We start from the raw sequence: 17784 nt of genomic DNA on the forward strand, positions 1-17784 counted from the left end.
TAAAGTTGTATTTTGATTTTGTCAAAATATACAAAAAGTGTGAAAATATGATTTATTTATTTATTATTTATTATTTCTGTATTTTTTGTATTTAGTAGAAATAAAATGCCAGCTTCTGTGTGTTTGTATTTATTTTAAATAGAATGCTAGCTATGAAATTAACCTTAGCAGGACAAAGAAGTTATTTTATTCCAAAAAATGTTAAAATGTCCTTTCCATGGTCAATTAAACATAGTACATTACTTGATATGTGGTGGAAATGTTCATGACTTGCAGAAAAAAAAAATTACAGCATTCTCCTGTGATGCATGTATGTCCAATTAAATAAACCATAGTGTGAAAAGGGGTTTAAGAGAGTTTATTTTGTACAGATCTACAGGGCTGAATGTGTCATTTGTCGAAATATGATTATCTTCTCAGAGGGACTTTGTTTTGATGTTGCTTTCCAAAAAAATTCCTATAAAGAAGCTCTTACTGCTGATGTGGGAATTTTGACTGTTCATTTTTTTTTTTTTTTATCTCTGAAGACTGTCAGTTTCTGAAATTTCACATTAAGTAAGGAAAGGGAAAGAATTAAGGTTTGATGCTCATACTCCAAACGACCAATAAAAGCCCTACTTTATAATAATAGCTTTTACCTTGTCTTATTTCTCACCGGAGTGTGGAAATAAAAACTATTATTAGATCTGCCATTTGTGTGCACAATATCTACATTGCGACATGGGACAGAAGTTGATGTTTTGTCTATTTTCACAGATTTTTTCAGTATTGTTAATTAATATCAGTTACTTTCATAGGTTCTAGTGCTGAAGGTGTGAAATAGAAGTTAGATTTTGTTTGATTTTTAGATTGGGAATGATTATGTTTTTATTTTAGTTAAACATTAAATGTGCATTCCATATTAAGATTCTCCTCAAAAAAAGTTTTACCCTTAAAGAAATTAATTGTATTTTTGGAATTTAAAAAAAAATCATATAAATAATTATTTTCATAAGCCTAACATGTTTTTTTTCCCTTGGTAATTTTATAATTAATACATCAAAAGGTTAAATATAGCAATCATAATCCCAGAGTTATAAAATGGGGTACAATGAACTGCTGCAGACTACTAGACTAGGAAGAATGTAGAACGGATACAACTATAAACATTGTATCCATTCTACATTGCTGATTCTGACTAACTCTAGTTTTGATTCTGTTAGGAAGAAAGGTTTGAAATAATTTCTTAAATTCAGTCGTTGTGCTGTAGGATTCATGGACACTGCCCTTGTTCCATTACAATAATTGAAAATGGTTAAAAATTTAGTTTCAAGTGCATGACACAGACATTAGCATCACATGCTCCTGTGTGGGCCTGACCTGCCCTGCCCCCTTCAGTAGCCTATCACGCAGTATTGCTTACTCACTCTTAACAACAGAATTCAGTCGCAGTGCAACAAATCCTACTGGACAGCAGGTTCTTGAATCTCATACTGTAACACTAGAAAGGGTTACAGAAGACTCTCAGCCTTTAGCAGCACACAGTAAGGCATTGTTTACCAAAGGAAGACCTCTAGCACCGTTGCTGCTCTCCTTATGAGTGGGCGTCCTACAAAGATTAGTGTAAGAGCATGGTGTAGAATACATAAAGTGAAAATATTTTTTTCATGACTCAGGATCTCTTGGTATCTCTTGTACTTGTGTGTTCACAAGATGCTCTCCACAGAAGGAAACGTATCTCTTAAAAATTATGTGTGTTGCGCCTGGGTAGCTCAGTGAGGATTGATGCTGACTACCACCCCTGAAGTCACGAGTTCGAATCCAGGGCATGCTGAGTGACTCCAGCCAGGTCTCCTAAGCAACCAAATTGGCCCGGTTGCTAGGGAGGGTAGAGTCACATGGGGTAACCTCCTCGTAGTCGCTATAATGTGGTTCTCGCTCTCGGTGGGGCACATGGTGTGTTGTGCGTGGATGCCATTGAGAATAGCGTGGGCGTCCACACACGCTACGTCTCCGCGGTAATGCGCTCAAGCCACATGATAAGATGCACAGATTGACGTCTCAGATGCGGAGGCAACTGAGATTCGTCCTCCGCCACCCGGAGGATGACTCACTACGCCACCACGAGGAATTGGAGCGCATTGGGAATTGGGCATTCCAAATTGGGGACAAAAAGGGGAGGGAAATAAAAGTATGAGAGTAGCTCTCTATTGAGACAAAAGCTGAACTTTTTGGTTGAAAATGCTGTTTGCATCAAACACTGAATACTTACACCGAAACCTCATTACATTTTTGACATGTGGAGGGAGTATAATGAGTGGATCTGAAGACTTTGAGGTGCTTTCTACTTCTCAGTCATTTTCACAGTAAAGGCCATATATGGGAAACAGAAAGCTAAGAGCATAGTAGGTAAAGTTAATTCAAGTCAAATGCCACATTCATCTTCATAAGCAGTTGTTGGTTTGTCAGTTGTAGTGTGAATGTAGTTGCTTTTGACAACAATGGCAACGCTGAGATGACGTGCTTTTGCTCTCCTGCTTCATCTCTTAGTCTCAACAATCTCAAGTTCTCAACGATGTGACAGTAAATGTGTAGGACAGGGTTTTGGAAAGAGAGGATGTGTCTAATTCAATAGCTAAGGGGCCGTTCAGACCAAACACATTCATATGTTAGAAAAAGCTAGATGCAGTGCAATGAATGGAACAGAATGCAGGTGTCTCGAGACGTGTTTTGAAAAGTTTTAACTTGACATTGTCTTAAAAAATGGTGCAAACCAGTCAAAGACATCCAATTAGGGCATGTTTACATATAAAAACTAGAGGTAGACTGATATATCGGTGCCAATAGTTGCTTTTGGAACCATCAGTTATCGAACTAATTCCTCTGTAGCTGCCGCTGGAGGATTTTACTGAAATAACAGCTTTGTTCTACAATATAACAGCAGCCTCTAGAGATTAAATAAAAACAATCTCATAGAGATTAGCTGTATCTTAATCTTTCATCATTGACAATATTCATCCATATATTTTATCCTCACTTAAATGCATATTTTGTTATTTGATTAGATAATCAAGTGTTCTAAACTAAAGCGAGTGTATAGAAAGAAAAAATGCGACATCACTGCAAAACAATAGTCCCCTGTGTTTTTTGGGCTTGTTCAATGTTAAAAGTCCAACGTTATGCACCAAATCTTCATTTTTTTCCCCCAATTATTATTGGGATTTTGGTTGACTAATAAACTGCATCAGGGATTTTATTTATTTTTGACTCTTGTAGCCTTATAAAAAGGATTGAAACACAGCGTTGATGGACGCAAAAGGTGTCCAGTGTGAACGGCCCTTAAATTCGGCATTAGTTCCATAATGGCTTAGATTTTTACAGTACCCTTAAAATGACACACATCACCTTTAAATTTTGTATCAGGCTATGATTCTGCCATTACATAAGACATGGCCCAGAGACCTAGAAAATAAACAATATTGTCCTCTCAACAGGAAATAGAGCACTGGGACACCTTTTTTTTTTTCTTTCAGATGTTTTGCTGTTCACAATCTCTCCACTCTGTCTCAGTGTAGTGTTTATTTGCTCTAAATAGTGGTATTAGTGGACAAAAACACATCTCGCCATATTTGGGATACACATCGTAAAGAAAATGCAAATGTGAATGTGTATGAAAATAACCCATTTCCATGAGGGATAGACTGATATATCGGTCAGGCTGATAAATCAGCCAGTATTTGGCCGTTTTGAGATCGGAATTCACTGATAACTGTGCCCACTTCTGATAACTGAAATTTCTATTTTTAAACATTTTTTGTAGGGCTGTCAATCCATTAATTTTTAACGGTTTCAATGAAGCCCATATTTATAATGCATGGTAAAGGCATAATACATATCCATAATGTCTCATAATTCACCTTATCATAAGTTATAACTTCTCATAAATAATTATTACTACAGTTATAATACATTATAAGACTCCCCCTATTCATAGTTAATCACATATTTGAATATCTACTGAGAATGGTAAAATAATTCAGTAAATAATAATTAAATAATTATAACTTTTTCTTGTGTATTTCGAGTAAATATTGTGTAAAAAATATAATTATATATATTTACATTTTACTCTATATTTGTACATCTCAATTGCTATAATTAAAATGTATTTGCCCAAGTCTAATGTATATTATTAGAGGGGCTCATAATTCCACTTGTGAAAGTGCATCTACAGTATGTCGTATTTTTTCTAATTTAATGAATTTTCACATTTGACTTTTGCCTGATTATCCATGTTATCACAGCATGATTTGAGAGTGTTTCCAAAAGCATATTGCTTGCTTCAATGAAAACCAGGAAATCTGTTCTTTGTACAAAGGAGTTAGTTCACCCAAAAATGAAAAATCTCTTATAATTTGCTCACACTCATCCCATCCCAGATGTGTATGACTTTCTTTCTTCTGCTGAACACAAACAAATATTTTTAGAAGAAAATCTCATCTCTGTAGATCCTCACAATACAAGTGAATGGTGACCAAAACTTTGAAGCTCCAAAAAGCACATAAAGGCTGCATAAAAGTAATCCACACAACTCCAGTGGTTAAATCCATGTCTTCCGAAGCGATATGATAGCTGTGGGTAAGAAACAGATCAACCAGCCTTCCTATGCACGTTCATGAGTGGTGTTCTTTTGTTTTTTGGCGATTCTCATTCTTCGTGCATATCGCCACCTACTGGGCTGTTGTGCAAATATGAATGATTTATTATTTTCCTTTCCTTTATCCCTCCCTTTTGTCTTTTTTTCTCCTCCCTGCCTATGAGGTGGCAATATGCATGAAGAATGCAAATCACTAAAAACAGAAGAAGAACTCGGTCATCTCCCGAACGCACATAGGAGGGCTGGTTGAAAGTTCCAGATTTTGAATGTTTATTCAGACTTTTGAATCCCACTGTTTATTTGCATTATATCAGTCATCAGCCACCCTGTTGTCTCTAGTTATTTGCATAGGCCATTGAACCAAACCATATTGGTCAATCACTAATTTCCACTTTTTTGCTGTGTTGAAAATGATCTACCTCTGAAAAACCTTAATGTAGCAAAGTAACAGTGTTATATGCTATTGGATAATCTGACTTGTTGTTTGAGCAAGAAATTAGGTGAGACAAGTTTTGTCTCCCTTATTGGTGACTGAGACATCATATCCTGTGCTCCTATTGGTCTTTCGATGTGCTATCCTCACTTTTAATCAGTCTGTCTGACAAACAACCCCATGACTAAACCATTCAAGCAGCCTGTATCCCATCTGTATCACACACAAGCCAAGGAAAGCCTCCAATCAATCTCACAGACTTTTCAGCTGATTCTTATGGCCTGTCAAGAGCTGTAAGAAATCCATTTTAACTTTAACTGTCTGACCTACTTTTGCTTCAGCCCGAATGTCTGCCCCAATCAATGGATGTCATTCGGACTTTGACCTGTAAAAGACAGTCTCATTTGATTGCTTCACTTCTGTTATGTCATATGTACCTGTGGCTGGATGCAAGAGTGAAATTGTGGTTCTTTTTTTATCCTGATAACTGTTGTGTATACATAACGAAACAAATGCTGACTGGAAGGTAATCATATGTTTTTAGTGATTTGCATTCAGTCTGTTCATGTTTTTTTCTTTCTGTCTGTGTTCTCAGTATTACAGTTGCTATGAAGGGACAGCCTCGCTGGGAGCTGCTGGATAATGTACAGGTGTACTATGCAGGAGCAGCTCTCATGGCACTGGGTTCACTGTTTGTTATCAGCAGTTTCCTGGCACTGGGCTTTACCGGCACTTTTCTGGGTAAATCCATCCATTCATTCATCCATTCATTCATTTATACTTCTGTATCAGATCCATCTTTCCTGCTTTTTCTCCATCCCTCCGTCTCGCAGTCTCTCCCTCATTATCCATCCATCCTTGCTTCTGTTCCACATCCACCCTAGTTCTGTGTAGTCAGACCTTTGACTAAATGGCATATGGTCTGGTCGACATTGCAGATTCTTCTGGTCAAGAACTACCCGCTTAGCAATAACACACCAGCATAAAAACATGAGTTTATCATAAATAACCATGTGGCAATCTCTATGAGCCGTTGTATAGAAAACACAGGAAAAATAGTGGAAAATATTTTTACACTGATTGGGAAAAATATAGCCGAAAATAATGATGAAACATTGGTTTGGGAGACATGGGTGATGTTTTATTCTATTTAAAAAAAATGTTTTGTCTGCTGCTTCCCAATGCCTTGCTTTCCTCTTGCACTCTCTTTGTATTTCAGTGACCTGTTGCTCATTGTCGGTCTCTCGCTCGTCGGGACAGTGTTCAAACCTGACGACTCGTCGGCCAGATTTCAAGCAGATTTGAAATCTATCATAGCATCTGCAACTTGTTGGGGCGAGTCACAGGAGTGTGCACACACCGTTGGTCATGTGATCTTAGACTTGTAGTCGCAGACCAGTTGCTGACTAGTTGCCGACTCAAAACATCAAAGGAGACGAGCTTGAGTCATGTAGTGTGAGCTAGGATTAACGCTTATCATTCCAAGCTGTTATTTTTTCCATGGAAAACCTAAGGAAATTTTTTGAAGAATCTTCACACCGCTTTTTTCAATACAAAAACAGTTCATAGTCACCATGGTTATCATGCTTAAAAATGGACATAAAAACAGTTATGAAAGTAGTTCATGTTATTCATGTGCAATATACTTAGTATTCTAAAGCTACAATAAAGCTTTGTGTCAGGGACAGATCAAAATGTAAGTTGTTTTTCACTGATATTCCCCTTCACAGAAGCTCTAAAATGTTATACAAAAAATGTATGCTGCCAAGCTCCATTGGTTCTCGCTTGTTTTGTAACCGAATGTGGGTGTGCCAATGCGAATGTGCAGAATGAAGAATTACATTTGAAAGCTGCAGCGAAGGGGAAGATTTTTTAAGGGAATAACAGCATACATTTCTGTCTGTTCTTCACAAAAAGCGATTGAGTGGCTTCAGAAGAATTGGAAAACAGTGCATGGGTCACATTGATTACTTAAATGATACTTTTATGTTGTTTATCCTTAATGGATCTCAACAGACATAGTTGCCATGAATTGTCATTGTATGGAAAAGAGTTGTGAGAAGATTTGTAAAAAATAGCTGTATACAGGTTTGAAACGAATAATGTCAATAATGACAGAATTTTCCTTTTTGTGTCAACTATTCTTTCAACAACTCTAATCTATCCAACACACATCTTAAAGGAATATTCTGGGTTCAGTACAAGTTAAAATCAAACAATTAAATTCAACTTGTCCATCCTTTTCTTAAAAAAAAAAAAGAAAAACACAAATCTGATTTGCTGTCACATATTTCCTGTTTTTGTATTGACTTTTATGTTGAAATTCTTGTTTAGGTCCTGTTTCCTGTTAGTTTGTAGTCCTTTTGTAGTTTCATTTTATGATTGGTTTTCCCCTAATTGTTTCCACAGGTGTTCCTCGGTCCCTTGTTTGCCCCCATGTATTTAAGCCCTTGTTTTCCCCTGGTTTCTTTGTCAGTCTTTACATGTGTTGTCATGTTCTGTGCCTGGTTTACCGTGTTTTTGTTCTGTTTTATTCTGAATTACTTTGTTCATTTTTTGTTTTTCATTAAAGCCGCATTTAGATCCTCATTCCTCGTCTGCCTCGTCACAGTTGCAGTGAGGCCAATCCTTAAATGTTAAAAAACTCCCTGTTTCAAAAGTATAGACACAAGACTTAAACAATATGCATGTTAACATGATTTTAGTGTAATAGAATCACTTACTAACTGTTTCTGTGTGAAGTTATAGCCAATTTTACTACTTCGGTGCCATGACGACATAATGCTGTAAACACTAAAGGACCGTAAAAACTATGTTTTTAAGAACCAAATTATACACAAGTTTTAACAAAATTTAGAATGAATGTAAGTGCTTTTATAAAATTCTAAGTTCATATTTCATACTTTAAACCCTCCAAAAGTTGTCCCCTTTCACTTCCATTGTAAGTGCCTCACTGTAACCCAGATTTTTGCTTTTTTTTAAAGAAAAAAATAGATTTTTGAACACATTTTTTGTGTTAACATTATGCCACAAATACTGTCGATTGAGCTTAACTTGCAATGAACCCTGAATATTCCTTTAAAGGAACTTAATGTTCTGTGAGGCAGACTGTGTTATTCTCTGTCTTCACACCTTTAAACTTGACCTGAACTCATACCATCAATTTTGTCCAAGAAAAGTGTTTCTTATGGTGGCCACTGGCTCTCCTCTCAGTGCCTGGTCTCTCACACCTGTGCCTGAGCATCCAAACATTACTCAAACTTGATAACCAGAAAAGAGACATTAGAGAAGTAGGTCAGACTTGCACCACGTCAAAGTTTTACTGGAGGTGAGCGATTCATTTTCCACATTTGCGGACTTTGGATTTTGAATGTAGCAGGCTTTTTGATAAAAATTGGTTGGGCCTTTCTGTCAAGCAAATTCTATGTTTATATGTTGTTGTTTGTTATCCTTAAAAGGCCTAAAAATTAAATGGTAATATTGAACAGCTTTTGAATTTAGTCTTACATCAACTTGGTTATTGAGTTAAAGGTGCGCTCCTAAAGACATGAATTGTAATTTTGCAATATATGTATAAAATCATGACCACTCATGACTCCAGTCATATCAGTAACCTTATAAAAGCTGTTTTATTCCACATGGTGAGGCTTCGCACATGGGAGCTGCCATGTTAGAATCACATGACCAGCCAAATACTGTTCACTTAATCTCAGTAACCGTCCTGTTATTTGACACTTTCACTCATTGATTAAAGTAATCATGGCTGACTGTGAATACTACATTTCTACAATGGCATCTGAAACTGAAAACTATTGATTTTAAATGATGCTGCATCCAAGCCGCTAGGTGTCAGTGTAAGTCCAAGATGACACAAAGACAAAAGTTACTTAGTGCACCTTTAAGTCCTAAATCTATTATTCTGAAATTGTGTAGAAGGAGGTTAGTTAACATTAAAGCATCAGTATGCTGTATAAAAAGCAGGTCAGGGTGGTATGTTGGTTTATACCATGGGACAGTTAAAATGTGTAAACTGAGATTCTGTTATATTGTTTAAACCATAGAATGTCCAAGCCGCGATTTGAAAAATATGACACCAAGCAGAAAACTATTTCCTTACTTGAATAAGGAACCTATTTACTGCCAGAGCAGTTTACAACTAGGCTTATAACATGTATTCATGTAGAATATTGTGTTAAAAGGTTATCGCACTCTTACCAACTTTACAACTCACTCTCGTAAACACGGACATTATAGTGGTATTTACTCCACTAACATCATTCCAAACATGGCTAACTAGTAAATGCCACAATAATCTACATTCATATACGTACCTGTCAGGAAAATCTTTATCTACTGCCAGGACAGACTTCAACAAGATAGGCAGACAGGTAGAATTAAAGAAATAAAGAAAAAGTACAATATAAGTACAGTACAATAGCGTATACAGTACATTAAGCAGAAGCTGCATTTAAACTGGCATTTAGATGCATTTACACAGAATGTTTAATGCTGCTCAGAGCAGGCATAAATGCATTTACACAGAAATTACAATTGCATACATAATATGAATTTTTGTATATAGAAATATGAAATGAATGAAAATATGAAATTATACCTTAAATATTAAACTAAATTATGAAATGTAAGCTTTATCATGACAAAAACTCTGAGGTGGGTTAGAGCAGGCTTAATTTAGACTGGCTTTTTTGCTGCATTACACAGAACTTTAAGCAGACACAGAGCAGGATTACTCTCTAACCTCATGTTTATGTTTGGTATAACTGCCCCATCTTTTTTTAAAAAGAAATATATGTTTTTAGGGTGTTAGAGTTATCCTGGAGTGATTAAAATAGAATACTAGTATATTGCTTACTGCATAATGAATACTCAAATAAGTGAAATAGTACACAATATCTAGTAATAAGTCATATCATTTTTATTTGTATAGTGCTTTTCACAACACAAATCGTTTCAAAGCAGCTTTACAGAAAATCATGCATTAACAGAAAATGAAACATCATTGTGTAGTTTGATTAAATATGATTGTAAATTGTGTATAAAAAATACCCAAAACACAAAACTCCATAAGATGTTGGTTAATGGAGAAAAATAACCTTGGGAGAAACTAGGCTCACTGTGGGGGCCAGTTCCCCTCTGGCTAACCAGCATGATTATAATACCAATATTAGTTATTTATGTGCAGTGCAAGTCATGGTTTAAAATGTGTAAACTAAGTAAGTTAAGGGCCAGTGTTTAAACAAATATTTTGTATGAACTGTAAGATTAAAGACTAATGTCTTTGAAGTTCATCCTGGAATAACTGCAGAAGTTCACATAGATGCATTGTCCTTTTTAGCTGGCTGATAAAGGCTTTTGTTGGCAATTAATTGATAGTCTATTGAATAGTGTAGTCCATCATTAGACCAAGGTGATGCAGGCAGAGATCAGAGAGGTGCATCGCAGTTCAGCCGGCAGGTCATTTCGGGGAGGTCTATCCTAAGTCCAAGAAGTCCATCGTAATAGACTGAAGTGATTTCTAGCTGGCACTGGCTGCATTTAGTCGTTATCACTCAGAGACACGTAGCAGTGGAGTCTGACACCAAGCAGGAACAGAGCTAGATCTGACCGGTTCTGGTAACCTCAGGATATAAATCCCAAGGTTGAAACAGGGAAACAAATAGAGTAAGATTAGCATAGATGCCATTAAATGTTTTGCAGAGTTATAGATCATGAGAAATGTTTCTGGTTCTGGCAGACCTAACTAAAGCAACCTAATTGTGAGTTCATGGATAAATTAGGTGTATGCCTTGCTAAATAGATGAGTCTTTAATCTAGACTTAAACTGAGAGAGTGTGTCTGAGACCCGAACAATGTTAGGGGGACTATTCCATAGTTTAGGAGCCAAATAGGAAAATTATCTACCTCCTTTTGTGGATTTTGATATTCTAGGAGCTATTAACAGGCCAGAGTTTTGCGATCATAATGAACGTGATGGAATATAGCGTGTCAAAAGGGCACTTAATTACTGCAGAGATAGACCATTCAAAGCTTTGTACGTAGTTAAAATTTTAAAATGAAATATGAAATTTTAACAGGTAGCCAATGTAATGATGATAAAATGGGGCTAATATGATCATATTTCTTGGTTCTAGTCAGCACTCTGTCTGCTGCATTTTGAACCAACTGAAGTATATTTATTGAACTTGCAGGACATCCTCCCAGTAATGCATTACAATAATCTAGTCTTGAGGTCATGAATGCATTAATTAGATTTTCGGCATCAGCAACAGCGAGCATGTGTTGTAACTTAGCAATATTTCTGAGGTGGAAGAATATTGTTCTGCAAACATTAGAAATGTGATTTTCAAAGGACAGATTGGTATCAAATATAACACATAAGTTCTTTGCTGTAGAAGATGACATAACAGTTGTTGGGCCTCATGTATTCAGATAGAAGACAAAGGCAGGCCTAACACAGTCGTAAAACCTAACTCAGGCCCCCACATACCAAGTCGTAAATTTCTTACTGATAAAAATCACGCCAAAATCAAACAAAGGGAGTCCAAAACAGACTACAAATCCCACGAAGCCTTGCTCACTAAAGGATCAAACTCTCAACTCCTATTGGATGAGGCACACAACAGAACGTCCCTCAACCATGACATCATCAGGAGTAGAAATACCTCTGAAATGCTTCCGGGATTTGCTTCCAGCAACTTTGCTTGCAGTGGGTAGATGCAGCTCATCGCTGCTCTCAGGGGCAACCTCGTGGCACAAGGAAGTAACGTCTGACTTGAAACTGTGGCCATACAATCTCCATCTCGCTGGACAAGTTGAGATTGCTCTGTGTTCAACTGAACACTCTAACGGATCCGAAGGAGACCGCCGAGCAATCCGCATCTTCATCCGTTTGCCTGCAGAAGTGAAGAGATTAAAGATTTCTCTTCCATCTTCAATCAAGTTGACATTTCTGATTTCTCCGCCAGCCCGCCGACAATCAACAGCCGTACCGCCCGCCGACAGAGCGAGGAAATGGCCTCCCGTCATCACCCAAGCCTCGAGGAACCGAGTCTGAGTTAAAGGATGGATGAACACACATTCTGCATCCTCATGCGATTCAAGTAAGAGGTTTACGTCTGGGCAGAGATAGAATATTATAGTGTGTTATTCTTGTGTTTCAAGGTTTTTGCTTGTACAGTTTACGGACCGCCATGTCCGCTCATTATTAATACAGGGTATTAATTATCACAAATTTGATTTGCTGTATTGTGGTCCAACCAAATTGGACTGTTGTGCATTTTCGCCATCATGGGTGAGACCGGCAAACTGAGTTTATCCATTAAAGAATCAAAGAACGCGGGACTGTTTACGAGCCGTCCCCCGCGCCTCTGAGTGATAAACTAACAGCTGCTTTCTCTCCCACGATCGCGAAATCGGCTTTGGGGCCGTCACTTAATTCTCTCTCTCTCTCTCTCTCGTACTAACCACACACACACACACACGCGACCCCTCACAAACATTCTGGCACACATTTTTGGCTCGTAGATAGCTTCGTGCTAAAGCTCAGCTTTGTCCCTAAGCTATCGTACAAGCGGATACACGCAGTAACTGGTAGACGCCATTGACTGGTTTCTCTCCGCCCACATTCGCGGCCATATTCCCTGGCCGGAAGTCTCGCGTGACATACTCTCCATGAGAGTCACGTCCACCATTTTGTGCGCGTCCCTCCTTACACACACACACACACACACACACACACACACACACACACACACTCGCTCTCACACACACACACACCCTCATGTGTTATAGGATTATTTTGATTTCCATATCTAATCATATCACTGTTTAGTTTGTAGTTGTAAGTCGGAAGTTTATTGACTGCATTGTATTAATTATTAATTGATATTACTGCATAAATAAACTTTGTTTATATTACAAAGAGAAGTGTTTTGGTTTGTTTTGCATACGCCTGTGTCATGCTGACGGGATGTCAGTGCTCGGATTCAAGCCTTCATTCATTGATTTTTTTTCCCCAAAAATCGATATTCTTCGGATGTCGATTTTCCTAAGAAAACAATCTAATATTGAGACTGTTATAGTATCTGGTTATTAGTCCCTGATTCCGTGGTGGTGCCCCGTCAATGTTAATCCTTATTAATATTCTATTGATTTTTGATAATTGATAATTATCTTTGATGATTGTTGAATTTGAATGATCAATAAGCTAGTGTTAATTTTAATTAATGTTTCATCGATGTTAACAATTAATGATTATCTTTGATAATTGTTGATTTAAAGGATTAAAAAAGCTAACATTGATTCTCATCCATGTTCTATTGATTTTAATAATTAATAATTATCTTTGATAATTATTAATTATTGCTAATAACCAAACCCGCTCCTAAACGTAGCGCACTACATTTACTGGAGCCCCATATGAGGTTTTAATGAGTTAGATTCAATTAATTAATTTAAATATTAATTAATAACTAAAGAAATTATTATTAATTATTTCTGATAGTAACACTGATCTAAACAACCAGTAAAGTACATGCATCGAGAGTCAAATTATATTTTAGCGGCTTATTTTTAGAGGTTTTTGTTTCAATATTTAGTATTAAAACTGTTCCCTGTGGCACTCCATACTTTTGATTGATTTGACAATTCCTCGTTTACACAGACAAAGTAGTAGCGGTCTGCTAAATAGGACCTAAACCATGCTAATGCAAGTCCACAAATGCCAGCATAATTCTCAAGCCTATTCAAGAGAATGCTGTGATCAATAAAGGTTTCAAATAGTAGTATACATTGCTGTTGCATGACCCCACCTTGTTATTTATTTAATTCAGTGAAAGTAATCTAATTGTCATTTTGGAGTCATTTTGCAGTATATTCTGAATAGCATACTACCACACTACACTCACTATTCCTGCAATATATATATATATATATATATATATATATATATATATATATATATATATATATATATATATATTGTGCATAGAACAATACTGTATGTGAATTTTCTGTATGCAGAGAGTACTCAAATGACCCACTACATTTGATCAAATGTGCAGTTTACAACAGAGCATACTGCGCTTGGAACTGCGTTTTTACACTAATTGTAAACTAATACAGTACATGGACAGTGTTCACCTTACAGTGTTCTGTCAATGAAAAAAAAAACTGTTGTGCCACCAGTGGCCCCCGTTGCCTATAAAGAGTCACATTAAATGAATGAATGAATGAACAAAGTCGTTTTTTAACTGTTGACCTGTTACATTATTTTCTGTCTGGGTAATGGGTTTAGTTTTTCTTTGGACTTGTGAATGAAGCACCTTTTCCATTCTGAACAGGTGAGCCGTGGATAATGTAAGTATAAGAACTCTCCTCCACCCTGAGCATCTGGAGGGCTCCCCAGTGTTGGAGCTTATATAACAGAGATACATTTCTGCCCCAAAAAATAAAACCCAAATAAAAGAACTTCTAGGGAGCTTAGACAGCCAGGTACATGTAATGTAAGACCATTGTCCTAAACTGGGTCAGAGAGAAAGGGAGATGAGGGGTTAAACCCCAGATATAGTAAAGGCTGGTTATGTAGCCCTTATGACAAAGAGTGCTCTACTTCTGTTAAGGGCAGGCACAGGGCATTTTAATTCACAAAATCAAACAGGCATTTTTGTTTATAATGACCTGAAAGATCTGCGCAGGGACTAGAAATGAGTGAGGAGAGCGTTAACATTAAGTTCTGAGTGAGGTGCAATTTTTTTACACAAGGGTTTCATGAATGGGTGTTTCTTTAACTATGAGCACTTTCATGTCACAGGTATTTATTTATTTTATTTTTTTATTACAACTATCACATTTACATTTTTGTTATATGAAGGTCACAGTAAAACTACTTGGAAACTTTTTAGCATGCCTTCATCACTTATTTTTGGTATTTTTCAAATGCCTTTTATTTATAGATTTTACTGTTTTACTCTAGTTCCAGACCCAAACTTTCAGTATTGAGCTATGACAAACCATTAAAAAATATATGTGAATTACTACATGTTTAGAACTCTTATGGTCTAAACAAAGAGTGAAATAAACAAACCATTTCAATATTCATTGTGTGAATTACACAGTTGTGGTGTCATTTCCACCACACAAACAAGTTTTCCCCTAATAAAGTTTTTTTTATTTTTTTTACCAAAAGTTAGTGTACATGTTAACCAAATAGACAAAAGTGCAAGTCAAGAGGATGCTTTAGATGAAATCTGACATGTGATTTGTGAAGATTCGAGGTAAATATCACTTGTGAGCAGAATATATTTATTGGCCGTCATTTCCAATCAAGCTGTAATTTTGTCAATAATGCGAAGATTGAAAATATTATTTAATTGTGTATATTTAAGATACTTGCAATTTTACAGTGATTTTTAAGTCACTGCAAAAGAGGCCGATTGTTGGAGAGGGTAAAATCTTTGGATTTGGTTTGATTTTTTTGACCACATTGACCATGTTATTTTGATTATATTTTCATTTCATCTGAAGTGTAATTTGAATTTAGAAATACTTTTGGTTAAATATTTTGTTTCAATAAATGATTTGATACAATCACTCTTAATACTGGCCATAATTTGTGTATCAGTAAATATAATACATTCTCTATAATTTAATGGAGCATAAATCCAAATCCTGACTCTTATTAATGTGCTGTCTTTGTTTATATCGCTAAATGGACTAAATAATGGATGCAGGACACAGATGGTGCAATAACTGTAGAAGAACCTCAGAATTAAATTGCACTTGAATTGCACACTAGCGCTTTGTGCACGCAATTTCGCAAAACCTACTTGCTCCTAGACTTAGCGCATGCTTGGACAAAAATACCAAAACTTAATCGCCATGCCCACTGATTTTGCGTGTATGACTTTTATAATGCTAGCACTCTTAAAATAGGACCCTATGACTTTATTATAAAAGCATGGTGCATCGCTTAACCAGCGCAGATGCAGTAGTGCCTGGTTAAACTGGGTTGCTGGTGTTTAGTAAATAAGATGCAGGTTTTTGCACTGAAAAAAAGGCCCAACTGTTTATTGAGTGCTTTATCTTTTCTTGCATTCCGATCATTTTCGGGACCAGTGCTATACTGCACAAATCAGGCATTTTAGGAGAAACCTGATCATTATCATATCAATTACGCAGTCTAAGTGGAATCATAACTCAGCATTAAGTCATTCAATTTTCATATGACTGATTTGCTTAAGCAGAGATGATCAGATCCTGTTCCTGGAAATCTAGTCTGTTCAAAATACTCAAACTCTGTTTTTGCAAAACTGATAAAGATTTTCAAGGCTGTGTACAAAGCCTGAAAAATAGGGTGGTAGGAAGGCATCAAGGCACATCTGAAATCAATGTTTGCGTAACATCATGTCTACTACTGCTATGTCAAAAACATCAAACCTCACTGGTTCTCAGTGTGTCTCGTGACCAAACTTAATGACGGCGTCATGTCACAAGAACCATTGATTTTTGATGTTGTCAACATAGCCACCATATTTGAGTTACATATTTGATTGATGATTTGCTTTCTTGCGATCTTAGCTGATTTTTGATAAATGTCAGTTGCTGTGCATGTGAATGCACTCATTGACCGAGTGGACAGTAAGACAAGTCAACTGCCTTTGGTTTCAACAAATGTGAAGTTCAAGATCTTGATTAACTGGTTCAGGTGTGTTTGATTTGTTGAAACTATACAGGAAGGATCATATCCAGGAAAAGGAATGCTCACCCCAAGCTTAACATAAGTAGGTTCATTGGATTTGCACTGTGTGAATGACATAGTTGGAATTATTTATTCCTTTTTTTTTTAACAGGTGACTATTTTGGCATCCTCATGGATCAAAAGGTGACTGGATTTCCTTTTAATGTGATGGACAACCCCATGTACTGGGGCAGCACTGCTAACTACCTTGGCCTGGCCTTAATGTGAGTCTGATTTCATATACCACTCCATTCTGCATAACTCAAGCCATTCATATATAGTAGTTTTAGGGAATAATTGACTCCAAACCAGTGAATTATTGAAAATTAATGCATGCCAGCAAAGGTAATGTAGCTGCAAAGTAAAACGGAGTGGCCTTTACACATCAGGTGTTCATTCATTTTCAATAATTCAGTGGTCTACAATCAATCATTTATACTTTTTCCATGGTTACCACATGTACATTTGATTACCTCAAGACATTATTCAGGTTTTCGTCCCAAAAGCACTCTTGTGTGTAGAACTACTTTGTTATACCACCGAGTTAGCATTCTTAGAAACAGCCCAAGCTAACCTTAATAGTTGGAAAGCATCACTAAAACTCCTGTTATTAGTTTGAAAGTGTCACTTTTTAGTAGGTCTTGGACTGTTTCATAGCAGTAATTGGTTAAACAAGGTTGTCTTTGTGTGTGTGTGTGTGTGTGTGTGTGTGTGTGTGTGTATGTGTGTGTGTGTGTAAAAGAGAGCAAGCTTGATTGAGCAAGTGTGAATACCTGTGTCTGACCCAGCTTTCAGCCATAAACGATGTCAAATATATTATTACATTATTTACAGTTGGACAGTTGCCCCCATTCAGCTTTCACGCAGCTACTGATATTGCTATGCTTTCCATATTAAAAGTAATTTAGCAAAAAAAAAAAAATTCTAATAAATGATTAGATTGACTAGTGTCTTTGT

The 17784-nt window shown here is 36.6% G+C and overlaps 1 protein-coding gene across 2 annotated transcripts in view; it reads left to right on the forward strand.

Annotated features, from left to right (window-relative positions):
- The window catches only part of LOC127426636 (phosphatidylethanolamine N-methyltransferase-like), a 121853-nt gene that overhangs the window by 55707 nt on the left and 48362 nt on the right, over positions 1-17784 (forward strand). For both annotated transcript variants that reach the window (XM_051673565.1, XM_051673566.1), the window contains 2 exons: positions 5665-5810; positions 16940-17051. In XM_051673565.1, coding sequence (XP_051529525.1) covers positions 5665-5810; positions 16940-17051 — 258 coding nt within the window. The remainder of the gene's footprint in view (positions 1-5664; positions 5811-16939; positions 17052-17784) is intronic.

The sequence above is a fragment of the Myxocyprinus asiaticus genome, chromosome 36, assembly GCF_019703515.2.
Source record: "Myxocyprinus asiaticus isolate MX2 ecotype Aquarium Trade chromosome 36, UBuf_Myxa_2, whole genome shotgun sequence".
In the NCBI taxonomy this organism is placed as follows: Eukaryota; Metazoa; Chordata; class Actinopteri; order Cypriniformes; family Catostomidae; genus Myxocyprinus; species Myxocyprinus asiaticus.